At 41.1% G+C, this 15,900-nt stretch overlaps 1 protein-coding gene across 2 annotated transcripts; it reads left to right on the forward strand.

Annotated features, from left to right (window-relative positions):
- The first annotated feature begins 4,352 nt into the window (after window positions 1-4,352).
- On the forward strand, window positions 4,353-14,501 carry LOC131760290 (KRAB-A domain-containing protein 2-like). Of its 2 annotated transcripts, XM_067039454.1 has the most exons (4): window positions 4,353-4,700; window positions 6,085-7,719; window positions 10,874-10,929; window positions 13,106-14,501. In XM_067039454.1, exons 2-4 carry the CDS (start codon window positions 7,305-7,307, stop codon window positions 13,157-13,159), a joined length of 525 nt encoding a protein of 174 aa, XP_066895555.1. In that variant the 5' UTR covers window positions 4,353-4,700; window positions 6,085-7,304; the 3' UTR covers window positions 13,160-14,501. The 2 variants fall into 2 exon arrangements, with proteins under 2 accessions (XP_066895555.1, XP_058926212.2); XM_059070229.2 differs by lacking the exons at window positions 10,874-10,929; window positions 13,106-14,501 and having other exon boundaries at window positions 6,085-8,644.
- Window positions 14,502-15,900: the final 1,399 nt, after the last annotated feature.

Below are 15,900 nucleotides of genomic sequence, written 5' to 3' on the forward strand. Positions count from 1 at the left end.
CATTTAGAGAACTCATTGAAATGACTAACTCTGTCAGGTTGCTCCCATTAGCTAGACACATTCATTGTCAATGAAAATGAGGGAGAAGCAAAATTTGGGTTTTGACATGCAAATGAGTCCCCTAAGCTCCTTGCTTTGCTTCAGAATTTATGTATCTCAGCTGTCACAACATCACTTCCTGAAGCAAAGTAGGTGTGTTGTGGCAACTCTTAATGCAGGGATTCTAAAGTTAAACAAGGTGTGTGATGTGGCTATTTGTACTACATGACATGCAAAACATTCACCCAGGCTACTGCTCAAGAATCTAACGGATTTAGAAGGACAGGCCTAAATGAAAAGGAATTATTATGCTAAATCAGAACTATGGTCCATCTAGAATAGCAGTGAGCAACTAACAGAATTTTTAAATACCTTTAGGTTTGCCCTTCCTCAAGCAATATTGAAGGTTAGACTCTCAGGACATCAGATGTATGGAGGCAACATGTATGGAGAAACATCATCAAGTTTCAGCTACAGTAGTCTGAACTTCCTAGTGAGTTACACTGGTTATGTCTCACAAACCATTTTCTGTAGAGAGTTTTATTGTAATCTTTTTTTTTTCTTTCAATACTTTTTATAACATTATACCAATTGAGACACTATGGTACCATTTAAGGGATAGACATATTCATCATTAAAACGTAGTGCAGATCCAAAAAACAGACCTATTCATATAAAAGATTAATGTGTGACAATGCCAACACCACAGATTTTTTTTTTTTTAATTCTTTTTCAAATTCTTTTCCTCTTTATGTTGTTACATAATATTGAGCAGAGTTCCGTGTATAATCTTCTAATAGATAGGGAAATTGAAGTTTGGAGAAGTCAAGAAACTAACCAAGGTCTCAAAGTTACTCAGTGGCAGAGTAAAAATTCAAATCATATTTGCATTTTTCAACCAAGAATTCCCCAATTTCCTCCTTAAAGTCCTCTTTATCTAGAATGTTCTTTCACCATCATCTTAATTTGACTAAAATTTAATCTCTATATGAAATATATAAATAAATATCTACATACTTATATCTGTATCCATATATATCCTTTCCGATAACCTGTCCCTAACTTCCTACAAATGAGTTAATGCTTCTCCTTGATGGTCTCATATTCTTAATATTATGTTTAACACATAATAATAGTTAAGTTATGTGCCTTTCTCTCTCACTAGATAACACACTCCTTGATGGCTAGAATAGTCATTCTCAGTCCTTAATCATGATTATACTCCAGTTGGCTAACATTGATTTGTAATGCAGAAGGTATTCAATAAAAGTTTAATTTATGAATGATTGAACTAATGTCTCAATTATGTTGTAGGAAAAGCTGTACCACTTTATTAGCCCTGGTAAATCTTAATTTCTTGGTTTTTAAAATAAATGTGGAATTATAGTCTAGCTGCCATTCATGTGGCCTGGTCACGTAATTTAAGACTTACATGACTCATCAGTTTCCTTTTAAGTTATACTAGGACTCACTCAGTTGCCCTCCAGGTTTTTAGCTATCCATGTTACTCATCCATATAATATGTATTCCAGCCTCTCCCAACCTTAGCCTGCCACAACATATGGAGTGCTCAACAAACAACTTATAGAGTTTGATATTCATGACCCTGTGCTATTTTTTAAACATTTATGTGGGGGTGGATGTAGAGACGCTAGATAAAATGAATCAAGTTGAACACTAAATATGTTTCTCCCAACTACTCTGAGCAGAATACTGCAGGATTTTACAAGAGTGATAGTACTAACTTCATCATTAGACAAACACAGTTGAAATTCAGTGACCTAAGATAAACAAAATTAAATCTCTTGAGCCCCACTTTTCCTATATAAAAATAGGAAGAAAAATAAATGTATTAGTAATGTGAAAATTAATAATATAACGCATGTGAACTCTGTACTCCACAGATGGTACTCAACATTAGGGTCCTTTCTCTCATTCTCTTCCATTTTAAGAGGTCTCTTTCTTCAGAATTTCTCATTTATAATAGCCTTTGTGGTAGGTAAAGCCAAGATAAGTATTGCCATTTTTTAAACTCTTCCTTCCAGTTCGACACATTATTAAGTTATTGATAGTCTCCTCCCTTTCATTTTTTTCCCCAAAATTTCAGATCAAAAGTGCTCATCATGTCTCTGTCTTGCGCTATGCCAGAGTGAATGTGTGGGAAGCCGGAGGGAGTGATGAGGCTTAGGTTCTGCTCTTCCTGCTATTGTTCCTTCAAAATTTCTTTCTCTGCACAGATTCTCATGATTCATCTCATACACGTGCCTTTTCTTACTGTTCTCTTTCCCCTCTCTTTATCTGTTTAGGTGCTTGCAACATCTCCTAAAGTAGCCCAAGCTTTTCCACAGCTTTCTCTCAGCAAGTACCCTTCAGTTGCAAACAAGAAACTTTCATTTTCAAAAATGAAGTAGTACCAGTCATGGGGCAATTATCATTTATAGATCCCAATCTTGCTCAGAGACACCAGACTATTTACTGGCTGAGCCCCTCAGGCCTTTATTCCAGGCCAGTTGAGCAGTAAACTTCAAAATAGTTTCATTAAACTATTTGTATGTTCTTGGCTATACTGTACCAGAAAATCCTCCCTTTCACATAAAATCAAATATATAGAATCTGAGAATTTTGTTCCTGGTTTTCAATTCGTGATGGCCCTTAATGCTAGTATATCTAAAAATTGAGAAGATTCAAAATAAGAAAAACAAAGTTGGAGGAGGGAGATGTGATTCAAAAAATTAGGCAAAGAAATGTAACAAGACATGAAAAATATTTCTACAGATATCTGTGTGTTTAAATTTGCAGTTGAGTTATTATTATACTTCACTGTCACAGGAGATGTTAATCTTATCACAAGAAGGGACTATATCTTATTAAGTACAGTCAGCATGCATAGTGGAACAGGAAGATTTATATCTCACATAGGAAGCACAGGGTTCAAGGTCTGACATATGACATCATGTACTCTTTCCTTCTTTTTTCATTATTGTGTTTCTAATATCAAATCTGGTCATAATACGTGTTCAAAAGTACTACTGGGGCTTCCCTGGTGGCGCAGTGGTTGAGAGTCCTCCTGCCAATGCAGGGGACATGGGTTCGTGCCCCGGTCTGGGAAGATCCCACATGCCGCGGAGCGGCTCGGCCCGTGAGCCATGGCCGCTGAGCCTGGACATCCAGAGCCTGTGCTCCACAATGGGAGAGGCCACAACAGTGAGAGGCCCACATACCGCCAAAAAAAAAAAAAAAAAAAAAAAAAAAAAAGTACTACTGAATGATTGACTCATTTAAAACTGAATTTGAACCACAAAATGTCATCTTATTTATATATGTTTTAGGGAATTTCACAAAAAATTTAGCAGAGGTTATTTAAGGCACCTTGCTAAAGGAAGATTGGGTTAATCAGATGCAGCTAGTTGAAGCCGTTTTGTTTTAGATATAAGTCATAGACAATAACGATGAAACCTAAAAAAGTTAGAGAGGTCTTTATGACTTTCTTTTATTATTTCAGATATTTACTCCTATTTTCTCTCCTTCACTGCTCTGTAACTTCAGCAACATCCAAGTAAAGGAAATTTACTTTCACCTGCTGTGTGCCAGACTTCTTTACCTAAACCATAACAAGTGCACATATTGTACACATAAGAAGTACACACATCATTTTAAATGGTACCACTCTGATCCAACACACTTACTTACAGCTTTTCTTAAGAACACCGTGACTCTCCTACAGGGATGCCTTAGAGTGCCACATAGGAACCACAAAGATCACAAGTGGCCCTTATTAATGAAGCACAACGACTAACTTATAAAATTACCAACTATGCTCACTTAGCTTAATGGGATACTAAGTCTCCAAAAAAGAAAAAAAAAATTAGTCTCTCATACTGAAGTATCTTCCAAATCTGGAAGTGGAGTAAAACTGTAAATTTATGTGTAGTTGAAATTTCTAAGTCACACTGCTGTTTTAAGCTACTTTTCTTAGTAATTTAAAAATTGCAAGTCAAGAGTGAACAATTAATTGCATGCAGAAAAACTACTTAGGAAAAACAAGTAGTGTTCAATGGAAGTTACAGTAAAAAAAATAAAATATAGAATTGATAGACACTAATTTACATTTTTGATTCACTTGGTTAAAAAAAATTGCTTCTATAGATGTAAACAGTATAATTGAAATAACATCACACTAGGACTGTAGCTTGATGAATAGGCTATAGCTAGGCCTTTTGATTTGATGATCCAGAAAAACAGAACCCAATATTATGTAACAAGATATAACAAGCGGGCGCGGAGCCGCTTCCGGCCGGCACAGCCGGCCTCCGCCGCCGCCGGCCCACGTGGGCGGGAGGGGACCGGGCGGCGCTGGCGGACGCAGCCGTGGGTGGGGCGGGCACCCGACCCTGCGGCCCTGGCGTATTCCTTTTCCCTTCCGGACCTCCCTCTCCTGCAAAACCACCCGGATCGGCCTCTCTTCCCGCTGGCCTGGCTCATTCATTTCACTCCTCCCCCGGAGTTGGCCGCCCTCGGAGGAGTGGGCGGGCCCGGCTAGCAGGAGGAACCCGTGTGGAGCCTGGTGCGGTGGTGCAGAGACCGCGGAACTCAGGACGCCACAAAGGACTTGATGCCCGGACCAGGTTTTCGGGAATAATCGGGAGTTTGTATTGTGGAAGGTGCGGGGACACTGCACTAAGTGCATTATCTGCATTATCACCGAGTCTTCCCAACAACTCGTTGTGATGGAGAGTGGTATTCTCCCCATTTTTTAGTTGCGGAAAATGAAGCCTCAGTAACTTTGCCCAGCCTACTCACACAGTATATGATAGCGTCAGAAATTGACTTACCATGCCTCTTCAATGCCTCTCTTCTATACCTGTAAGCCAGGTGTTTGACAAATGCCCTTTGAACATCTTTCGTCTCAGCTCTGTATTCATCTGCCCTCTGAGGGGACACAACGAGGTAGAAGCCTCAGCCCCTGCCTTCTAGGTTTGTACACCTGAACCAGTCAACTGAAAATGCAAAGCGCTCCAGTGAGTGGTGCAGGCTGTTCAGAGGCGGGAGAGATGGCAGTCAGCTGGAGTGCATCAGGAAGGTTGCTGATTTGAGCTGGGTGTGATTTGGAACTGTTCCAGGTCAGGGACAGCCAAAGCAAAGACTCGCAGGATGGAGAGGAGGCCTTTCCTTCCCGTGTAGTTCCTTGAAGGGCCTCAGATAGCAGCCAGTGCAGCCAATTTCTGAGAGATGCTGGTTTCAGTGAGGAGTCTGGAAGATGCTCCTCCTGGATCCCATTGAATATCTTGTGGTTTCAAGTCTCTTCTAAGGACTGTGGGATGATAATACATATTCTTTGGGAAACAAAGCCCCATGTCAATGATTATATGGGACTGTTGGATGAAGCAGACTGGTTTATTTACTGCAGGACTTCTCAGAGCCTTTAAAAATGTCAGTTTGCACTGAGGGTCTTGAGCTCAGGCTTAGAGAGCATATTATAAACATCCTGTTTCTTTGATCCTGAAATGCATATTTTTTGCCTTTAAAAAATCTGGATGTGTGGGCAATTCCCTGGTGGTTCAGTGGTTAAGACTCTATACTTCCACTGCAAGGGCCACGGGTTCAATCCCTGGTTGGGGAACTAAGATTCTGCACGCCGCGCAGCGTGGCAAAAAAAAAAAAAAAAAAAAAAAAAATCTGGATATGTTCATTTAATATAGGGCCTCAGTTTTTCCTCTGAAAAGAAAATTGGCATTATGTCAGTGGTTTTACAGTCAGTAGTGTCTTTAGAATCAGGAATGTTTCATGGTTAACCAGTGATGCCAGTCGAGGGTCCAGTGGTTAAGACTCCACTCTCCCAGTGCAGGGGGCCTGGGTACCATCCCTGGTCAGGGAACTAAATCCCACATGCATGCCACAACTAAGACCCAGCACGGCCAAACAAATAAATATTTAAAACTATATATATATATATATATATATATATATATATATATATATATACATACATATATATATATATATATATATTTTTTTTTAATGTTTCCATCTTTCTCTGCTTCTCAGGATTCTGCCCTACCCCTCAGCTCTTCATCTGATGGCTGGCATCTCCAGGATCTTGTTTTGCTAAGATTATTGGAATTCCTGTGATCATCACATGAACTCTTCCCGTGGCCTCAGCACCATCCTGTGTTCCAGAGTGTTCTAACTAAGGAACCTCAGTTTAGACACCTGAGTATCACGTTCTCTTCCGGAGGAATTCTCCAGTCTTGGTGGAGTGTGGACTCCATTTGGGGTATCTCTTTGGCATGATAATCTCCTGATATTTTTCTATGTCCCTAGATGTAATCTTTTCATTTCTGGATACAGGCCCTGCTGCCTCTTCAGAACCATCAAGCCTGTACCTAAAAGTGTCTCCCGGACTTGGAGTTCTCAAGTTCTCTTGGACTCTCTGCTTCGTTCTGGAAATATGTGGGCTTCAGCTCAGGCAGTGTCAAAACAGGTCAGGCCTACAGACCTCCCAGGTGGACAAAACCCCTCTTCCTCACCCACGTAGCTGGACTCATCTTGCTGGATATGAGACCTTCCCTCTCCCTCTGTTATCTTTTCTTTGTGTAATACTCACATGACTGACATTCAGTCATGCATGTGGGCATGACTTTGTTCCCAGTACCTTCACTGTCTCTTTCCTAGTCCTGCTACAACTACTCTTTAGCCCAGGACCCGAGACAGAACCGTCCCTGTGGCAGCAGCTGGCGTCATTTCAGGAGGCAGTGACATTTGAGGATGTGACCAGAGGTTGCAAGTGTCAAGAGGCCTCTCAGAAGGATTGCAGCAGGGGCACAATGCTGGACAGTTGCAAGAAGCCAGTCCCTCAGCGATCCTTCTTAAAGTTCTCCATGATGCCACAGAGAGCTGGAAAAGATCCCCCTCATTTTTCAAATCCAAGTGAAATGGAAAAGGCGATAAGTAACATGAGAGAAAAGTTTCTCATCAGCGTGATAAAGTTAGTGGAAAGCAATAGTTACAACAGCAAGGTATTTTCCAAAGAAAAGTACTTTCAAACAATAAAGGCAGTGAAAGAAGCTAGGGAGAAGGGGAGGAAATCATCAAGTGATTATTGCCGTGCAGCAAAATATGACGTGATCTCTGTAGAAAGCACAGAGAAACTAATAGAGGCTGCTCACGGAGAACGAGATTGAATACGGTATTATGTACACAAGGAAGAGCTGTTTGACATTCTTCATGACACACATCTCAATATTGGCCATGGCAGGCAGACACACATGCCCAAGGAGCTGCAAGGAAAATATGGGAATGTCACCAAAGAAGTCATTGTCTTATATCTGACTCTGCGTAAAGAGTGCCACCAGAAGAACCCAGTATCCAAGAGAGGCCTTGCACCCAAGCCCATGCCATTTAAGGACATTGACTCCAGATGCCAAGTTGAAATCCTTAACATGCAGTCAAATGCTGATGGTGAGTTCAAGTTTATTTTATATGACCAGGACCACTTGACCAAGTTTATTATTTTACGGCCATTAAAAGCCAAACAGACCCATGAGGTGGTCGCTGTCCTGTTGGATATTTTCACAGTTCTTGGTACACCCACGATGTTAGAATCTGACAGTGGCTTGGAGTTCACAAACCAGGTTGTCAATGAGCTCAATGAGGTATGGCCAGACCTAAAGATTGTCCCTGGTAAGTACCACCCTGGCCAAGGCCAGGGCTCCCTGGAGCGAGCAAGCCGTGATGTCAAGAATGTGCTAAGTGCCTGGATGCAGAGTAACCATTCACATCACTGGGCCGAAGGCCTGCAATTCATGCAGATGGTGAGGAATCAGGCCTATGATGTTTCCTTGCAGCAAAGTCCATGTGAGGTGATGTTTGGTTGTAAAGCCAAATTTGGACTCTATTCCTCACACCTACCCTGGGAAACCATGGCTGTTTTACAAACAGAAGAAGAACTAGAAATTGCTGAAGAACAACTAGAAAGCAGCCTTTGGATCAGGTAGGAAGAAAGAGCTGAGGTCGGAGCAGACCGATCTGACATGGACGAGGACGTCAATCCCACTCCTCCCAAAGCTGCAGAGCCCAGCACCTCGCAAGGGGCCCCAGGTCTCTTCTGCTGGTGAACAGACACCTGCCTCTGGGCACCATGTAGCCACCTGAGAACTGTTGCCAAGGCCCCAGATGAAAGGAATGAAGGTCACACTCTCAGGAAGGCTGTCCATGGTAGTTCTGGCTCACAAGGGGAAAGCAACTTGGGTCTCTGATCTCGGGCTGCCATAAAAATTTACCACAAATGTGGAGGCTTAAAACAACAGCACTTTCTTCTCCCATAGTTCTGGATGCTAGAGGTCTGAAATCAAGGTGTTGGCAGGGTTCGTCCCTTCTGGAGGCTCTGAGGGAGAATCCATTCCATGCCTTTCTCCTTTGGTGGCTGCTGGCAGTCCTTGCATCCCTTGGCTTAGAGTAGCACAAATCTCTGAGGCAGAGATCTCAGAGACGAGGTCTCTGCCTCGTCTGCATGAGGGTCTTCATGTGGCCTTCTCCCCTCTTCTCTGTGTGCTCCTTTTCTGTCTCTTACAAGGACACTGTTGGACATCAAATCTATGTCGTTGGACTTAGGGCCCATCCTAATTGAGGATGATCTCATCTCAATATCCTTTTTTTTGAATTAATTAATTTGTTTACTTTTGGCTGCATTGGATCTTCGTTGCTGTGAGTGGGCTTTCTCTAGTTGCGGCGGGCTGGGGCTGCTCTTCATTGCAGTGTGCAGGCTTCTCCTTGCTGTGGCTTCTGTTGTTGCAGAGCGCGGTCTCTGGGTCTGTGGGCTTTGGTGGTTGTGGCATGTGGGCTCAGTGGTTGTGGCACATGGGCTCGGTGGTTGTGGCTCGTGAGCTCTGGGGCATGGGCTCGGTGGTTGTGGAGCACGGGCTTGGTTGCTCCGTGGCGTGTGGGATCTTCCCGGACCGGGGCTCGGGCCCGTGTCCCCTGCATTGGTGGGCGGATTCTTGGCCACTCTGCCACCAGGGAGGTCCCTCAAGATCTTTAATTTCATCTGTGAAGACCCTTTTTCCAAGTAAGGTCACATTCACGGGTGCAAGAGGTTTGGGCTTAGACGTATCTTTTTGGGGGGGCTGCAGTTCTACCAACTACAGTCAGTGGAGGAGTATGCTTGCCTGCAGAACATGAACTGATGGGGTCTGAAGCCTGTAGAGCTGGTGGGACTGCCCTACATATATCTAGTGCCTGTTCCTGCTTCTAGACACATAACCCAAACGATGGGGGCATCAGAGAAAAAGATGTAGGTGAAGGACAAATAATGAGAAGAAAAGAGGTTGAGCTAACATGCCCCAGAGATTGCCTGCCCCACCAGGCAATCAAGTTTCCTGCTTCAAGAGAAACCTGATGGGGGCTTTCCCGGTGGCACGGAGGTTGGGAGTCCGCCTGCCAGTGCGGGGGGCGCGGGTTCGGGCCCTGGTCCGGGGGATCCCGCGTGTCGCGGAGCGGTTGGGCCAGTGTGCCGCGGCTGCTGGGCCTGCGCTCTGGAGCCCGCGTGCCACAGCTGCTGAGGCCCACGCGCCTGAGGCCCATGCTCTGCAGCGGGAGAGGCCACCGCAGTGGGGGACCCGCGCGCCGCGGCGAGGAGTACCCCCTGGTCACCCTACAGCTGGGGAAAGCCCATGTGCCGCGGTGAACACCCAACGCAGCCAAAAATAAATAAATTAATTTAAAGAAAAAAAGAGAAACCTGATGTACCATGCCCACTCTCACAATGGCACGCACAGGGATTATTGTGTGATGTGTCTGAAACATATTTTTAAAATAGGTCAAAATTAAGGCATGGCTGGGATTTGGGTCTGAGTCTGCCAGTTTTCTATGCCTCAGGCACAGCACAACGTGTATTCTTGGAAAGGGTCAGTGCATTCGAGGAAGTGACTAGTAACAGGGAAACAACTAAGGACTCCAGAGCAAAATACAAAAGTTGGCCTGGGGTCACTACTCCAACCAGAGAAGAATAGAGCAAAGGCCAGTCTGAGTCATAGTTCAGAGTAAAGGGAAGAGTAATGCCTAGGATCTGTGCACTGCTGTATTCTCAAGGCCTGGAAGAGTACACAGCCCATCGGAGGTGTTCAGTAAGGATTTGCTGAGTGAACAAATGATTCTTCAGAGATGGACACTGGGAACGAGAAGGGGCCTGCAGTCCCTTATTCTCCCGTTCATTCTTCCTGCATCTCAAAACCATTCTGATTGCCCCTGGCGCTGGTTTCCTCTTCTGAAAGAGGCAAGAACAGTCCTGATGCCTCCTACCTTGTGGGTCATTGTGAAAGACAGTAAGATAATGCATGTGAAGTTCTAGATGTGAGTTGTCCTTGCTATCAGCAGATCTTATCCTCCTTGTGAGAGTTGTAGATCTCTGTCCCTTGCCATTCCTTTGCGGATTAAACAGTGTTAAGCTGGAAAAAAAAAAAAAAAGATATAACAAGGAATCCTTTATACCGTATTAAAGTAGAAACTTGAGTATGATTTAGCAACTACCCTAGAATAATGATTTAAAAGTCAAAGGCCTCAGTTCTGAGCTTTTCTTTCATGTGAGTTGTTTAATTGGTATTAAACTATATTTGCCAACAGACCTGGGTACACCTTCATGAAGACCTATGGAGACATCAGAGCATTTTGTTTACTCATCTGTTTCTTTATCTGGTCTGCATGTTTTCCTATTCAGTAGTAAAATGGAGCAAACATGAACTGAGTCTAATGAGTCATTCCAACCAATCTTTGATTAGAGACCAGGTTTGTGACCTGGCTTGACTCATTGCTTTTGTTATTGCCTTGGTTTTCTTCCTAGGTGACTTTAGTGAGGCTACTCCTAAGTCAGTGAACCTCTGTTCCCTTACCTGTGAAGTAAGTATATTATCTTTCTTCCTTTGCCATAGTATATATGTATTGCAAAGATAATGTATATTAAAGCACTGGGAAAATAAAAGTTAGTATACATGTATTAGTATACCTATTTGTATATTAGTGTACCGTATATTAGGGAAGATTACCTTGAAGTTTTACTTTGAAAACCCTTAAAAACAAGCAAATCCAAATAAAGAAGACATGGTCTAGTTTTCAAAGAACATGTAATCAATAAAGAGAAGGAGTACAAAACAATATGGGGGCTTCCCGGGTGGCGCAGTGGTTGAGAGTCCGCCTGCCGATGCAGGCGATAGGGGTTCGTGCTCTGGTCCGGGAAGATCCCACATGCCGCGGAGCGGCTGGGCCCGTGAGCCATGGCCGCTGAGCCTGTGCGTCCGGAGCCTGTGCTCCGCAACAGGAGAGGCCACACGGTGAGAGGCCCACGTACCACACACACACACACAAAAAAACAGAAAAACAATATGGTATATTAATTTTCTATTGAAGTTCAGATTCTTTATTCTAACAGATAAAAACTACTCTTGAACACTTCAAGTGGATTTTTAATTTCACTTATTGCACCTGTCACCTCTAGAATTTACATTTAGTTCTTTTTCATAAATGCTGTGTCTTCACTGATAGTCTCTATTTGATTATACATTTTTTACTTCTTTAGCTGTATTTGACCAAATTTATAATGGTTACTTTTTAAACCTGACAGCTAGTTCCCCTCACAGTCAGTTTTTATTGTCTGTATGCTTATCCTGTGTATGGGTCACATGTCCCTGTTTCTGTGCATGTCTCACTATTTAATTGAAAACTGGACATTTAACCAATATCTTATAGAGGCTCTGGATACTAACTCCCCTATCCTTTTGTTTTTGGTATTGTTTGTTCGTTTACCTGTTTAGTGACTTGACGATTATTTTTAATGTTTTTATTTATTTTATTGTGGTAAAAGTCACATTTTAGTGAAGTGTATTTTACCCACATAGTGAAGACTTTGGTCTCGCTCATCAGAAGTCTCAGCCTTGAGTATGTATCACCTTGGGATAATAGTGGTTTCAGTAGAGGTCTGATTATCTTTCTCCTGGACCTCTCCATTGTATTACACCCCACATGTGAGGCTCCACTAATTACCAGCCTAATACGCTATTGTTTTTCACAATGCCCTAGAGCACAAATTTCTCAGCACTCTGATCCAGCCAAATTTGGGCAAAGGCATTTATTGAGGGCAGTCTATGAGAATTTTTTTCTGACTCCAGCCTGTTTCTTCTTTGCTGTCTCTCTGGTTCACTAGCCAAACTATGGTTTAGTTTATTGCTCTTAATTAAGATGAACTATTGTTTCTGAGAATACTGTTAGTCTCCACCTTCTTCACCCTGTTTCTAACAAAATTAATTCCTTTGGGGAGAGTATTGGAGCTCTATTTCTTACGGACTTCCTCTCTCCCTGGAATTTTTTTTTTTTTTTTTTTTTTTTTTAAGATCTGGGACTGACCCTGACGTCGTGAATGTGGCTGGCCCCAAAGCAGAGCCCGCATCAGGGAAGAGACCCCAGAGCATCTCGGGAGAGTGTGTGAGCTCAGGTCCTCTCGCTGCCCCCAGCACCTGCCTCCCACGTGACCTCTGGAATAATTTTTGGAGTCATACCTTGAATAATACTTTGAGCGCTGCGAAGGGCAAAATCCTCTGGTCTTCTCAGTCTTGGGTGAAACCTCTACTCTGTGAGATGAACGTTATCAAGGCCTCATTCTTCTCAGTTGGCTTCATCTGGGGTAGCGCCTCAATCTTGTACGTCAGGGCTGGGTGGTAGAAAGAAGCTTCCAGCTCTCAACTGTACTCACCAGGAATTTAACCTCTTCATACTGCAGTTGGAGGAGATGATAAATACTGGCATTTTGCTTCTTCTAGTGATATAGAGTAAGCCTTAGCTGAGGGGGGAAGATAGTGAGTGGCCCCTTGGCCACGCCCACTCCGAGCACGGGTGCAGTTTCTGCCAGTCTGAATTGTCTGTGGCAGGAGGACACGGTCATGGCTAAAATGCCAAAGAATCTTGTTTCCTTACTGAGTTTCAGTAGATTTTTTTTGAATGTGTTTTTTTCATTTGCTGCATATCCTTAGAATGGTTGATTTAAAAAAAAAAATATTTTGTACTAACTTTACTTGTTTTGCAGGGCAGTGGGTCTGTGGAACTCGTTATGCTGACATCCCAGAAGTGGAACTCCTAGTCTTAGCTTTCACCATTTATGAAATGAAGAAACAATACCTGTGTCACAGACTGATGTTTGTGATTAAATATAATAATATATAATAAGATTTTATAAATAAGCACATGCATTAATATATTGATTTTAGTGAGATGGCATCTGGAAAACATTTATAAAAGGCAAATATTAGGGTTTTTTTTTTTTTTGAAAAATGTGAATGTTTGAGTCAGACTTTAGAAAGAATAATGGAGAAAACACCAGTTAGGAACAGGAATTTAAGCCTAAGATCACATACCCTCTTCCTATTTCTAAAAAAAGTAAAATGAAAATGTTCCAGTACTTGCTTTCTGGACATATTGTGGAGATTAAAATGGGAATATTTGGATAAATGTGGCCATGCAAAGAGCTATTTTCTAGATTTTGGTAAGAGATTTTCATAGAGGAAAGTCTATTTAGCACATTAAAATTGCATAAAATGCATTGTAATATTTCATTTATACTCATTAATTGAATTGGAGATAAAGAAGTTATCTTTATTAGATAGAGATGCATATTAAATCATGGGTACAATTACATTATGTCTAGGATTTTCCTTAAAATGCTTCAACAACACCAAGCCATGATGGAGAAAGAGGAATAAACAAATGAAACAGCTTGGCAAATGTTGGACAATTGTGGAAGAGAGATGGTGGATATGTGTAATTTTATTATAAAATTTTCTCTACTTCTGTATATGCTGAGATTAATTTTTTTTCTAAGTGTATAGATTAATGCCTGGAAAATGGGGACAAAAGGTAGATCTTTTAAATCTAGAGGGCATGACAACAGATGGCAGACTCCTTCCAATCATGGAGGGGTTTTTTAATGGTGGGAAGGGCTCAAGATGGCTACTTACTTGGTTCCATTCTCTTTTATTAGTATATAGGCTTTACTCATGAATATACAGATGCAAATTTGAAAGTGTCTTCGTTTTAAAAATCCACAAATTTTCACACACTAGATTCTAATGATGTTTGCAGAGCACAATAAAAACTTCTTACATTTTATTTCATTTAGTTTTATTTATTTTATTTAGTTTTACTTTATTTGCTGTTTGGCCTGAGTTGCATGTGGAAGGAATTAGTTCACAGTAGTATACAAACCTAAGATTAGCATATAATTTGTCATCCAAACAGACATTTTTGAGAATAAAAGTAGATGCTATTTATAATTATACAAGAACGCAGATGTAGGTTGGGCATAAGTGGTCATTGGGTCATATGTACACCCTACACATACTTGAAAGGAGAAAGACAGTATATGCAGTATGAAACCTTCCTCCAAAAACTGAATAAAAGTATTAAAGAGAACCAAATGTATAATCTAATTCAAATCTCTCCTCTCTCTCTCTCTCTCTGTCTCTGTTTCTCCAGCTCAATACATTAATAAATTTCAAAATTGGGTCCCAGGAAGTTGAAATGAACTTCTTGCTGAAAGTATATAACTCACAAGTGATCTAAGATCATAATCTGTGGATTCTGATAACCAGTACAATGCTCTTTCCACTCAGTGAATAACAACAATAAATTTGAAAACATCAAAATCTATTTATAAGCCCAGTCTTACAACAGCAGTTACATATTTTAGCTAAGTGATAGCTAGAAAGAGATGCCAATTTTACGTGTTGATAATTAAAGCCCATAAATTCTAACTACACAGAATATAATTTTAAAGTTTTATAATTAAAAAATGGTAAGGAGACGATATAAGAACATAAAAAAGAAATTTCAAGCTCAATGTCAGAAATTATTTCTGTCAGCGGACATATTAGGGAAATTAGGGCAACATAAACATGCAGGAGAGAGAAGTTTATTTTTATGTGACCTTATGGATGTTTACTGTCCTTATTTCCTATAATTTTATAATAAATTACTTAGAACTTTCTTATCTAGTATGTACTTTTTAGTGTAACAAAATAGGTCTTTTTCATAATTGTCAACTTAGTATGCTTAGAATTCTACTAACATTATTTCAAATATTTCCTTAACAGAGCTTTGTTTCAGGGATGGATTCCATTTCATGTAGTTCTGCGAATTTGTCCTGACAAAGCATTGGAATACAGGCCTGATAACCTTCCCTCCTACAAAGAGAATTTGCCTGAAGCACTTCTTTTCCAAATGGCCTTATGGTATCTTCATTGGTACTGACAGTATTCTCTTTGTAACGCTGAAGAATTGACAGCAGCAGCCATCCTCCCTGTAATCTGGAAATCAAGACAATGTTACTGATCTCAAATAACTAAGAATAGAGAAGAGCTTTGTCTACAAAATCTGGTTCATTTCCACGATTTCAAGTATTAGACTTGAATCTAAATTACATCTCCTATGAAAGTGCCACATTCATTTAATGTCTGACTTTGATACCCACAGTGCATAGTACCTAGTAAGATGACAAAAACTGAGAATCTTAATTACATACCTATTACCTGGGAAATGGGTTAAGCGCGCACACACACACACACACACACACACACACACGCACACACTTCTCCATGAAGAATGTAATAATATTTTTAACTTAATGACATGATCTGAAATAAAGCTAAATTAGGCAAAGTAGTTTTTTTTTCACAAGAACTAATATGGTATTGAATATAATTGATTAAATTATATCTTAATGGCCAGAAGTATATACTGCTAAAGAGTTTACAAAGGATAAATCATCAAATCATAGTATCTACAATCTAAATAACACTAAACCATTAAAACACAAAAATTGGCTTC

The sequence above is a fragment of the Kogia breviceps genome, chromosome 7, assembly GCF_026419965.1.
Source record: "Kogia breviceps isolate mKogBre1 chromosome 7, mKogBre1 haplotype 1, whole genome shotgun sequence".
Classification (NCBI taxonomy): Eukaryota; Metazoa; Chordata; class Mammalia; order Artiodactyla; family Physeteridae; genus Kogia; species Kogia breviceps.

Excerpts from the sequence above, each read along its gene's own strand:
- LOC131760290 (XM_059070229.2), top strand. The coding sequence starts at position 7,305 with ATGCCCAAGGAGCTGCAAGGAAAATATGGGAATGTCACCAAAGAAGTC.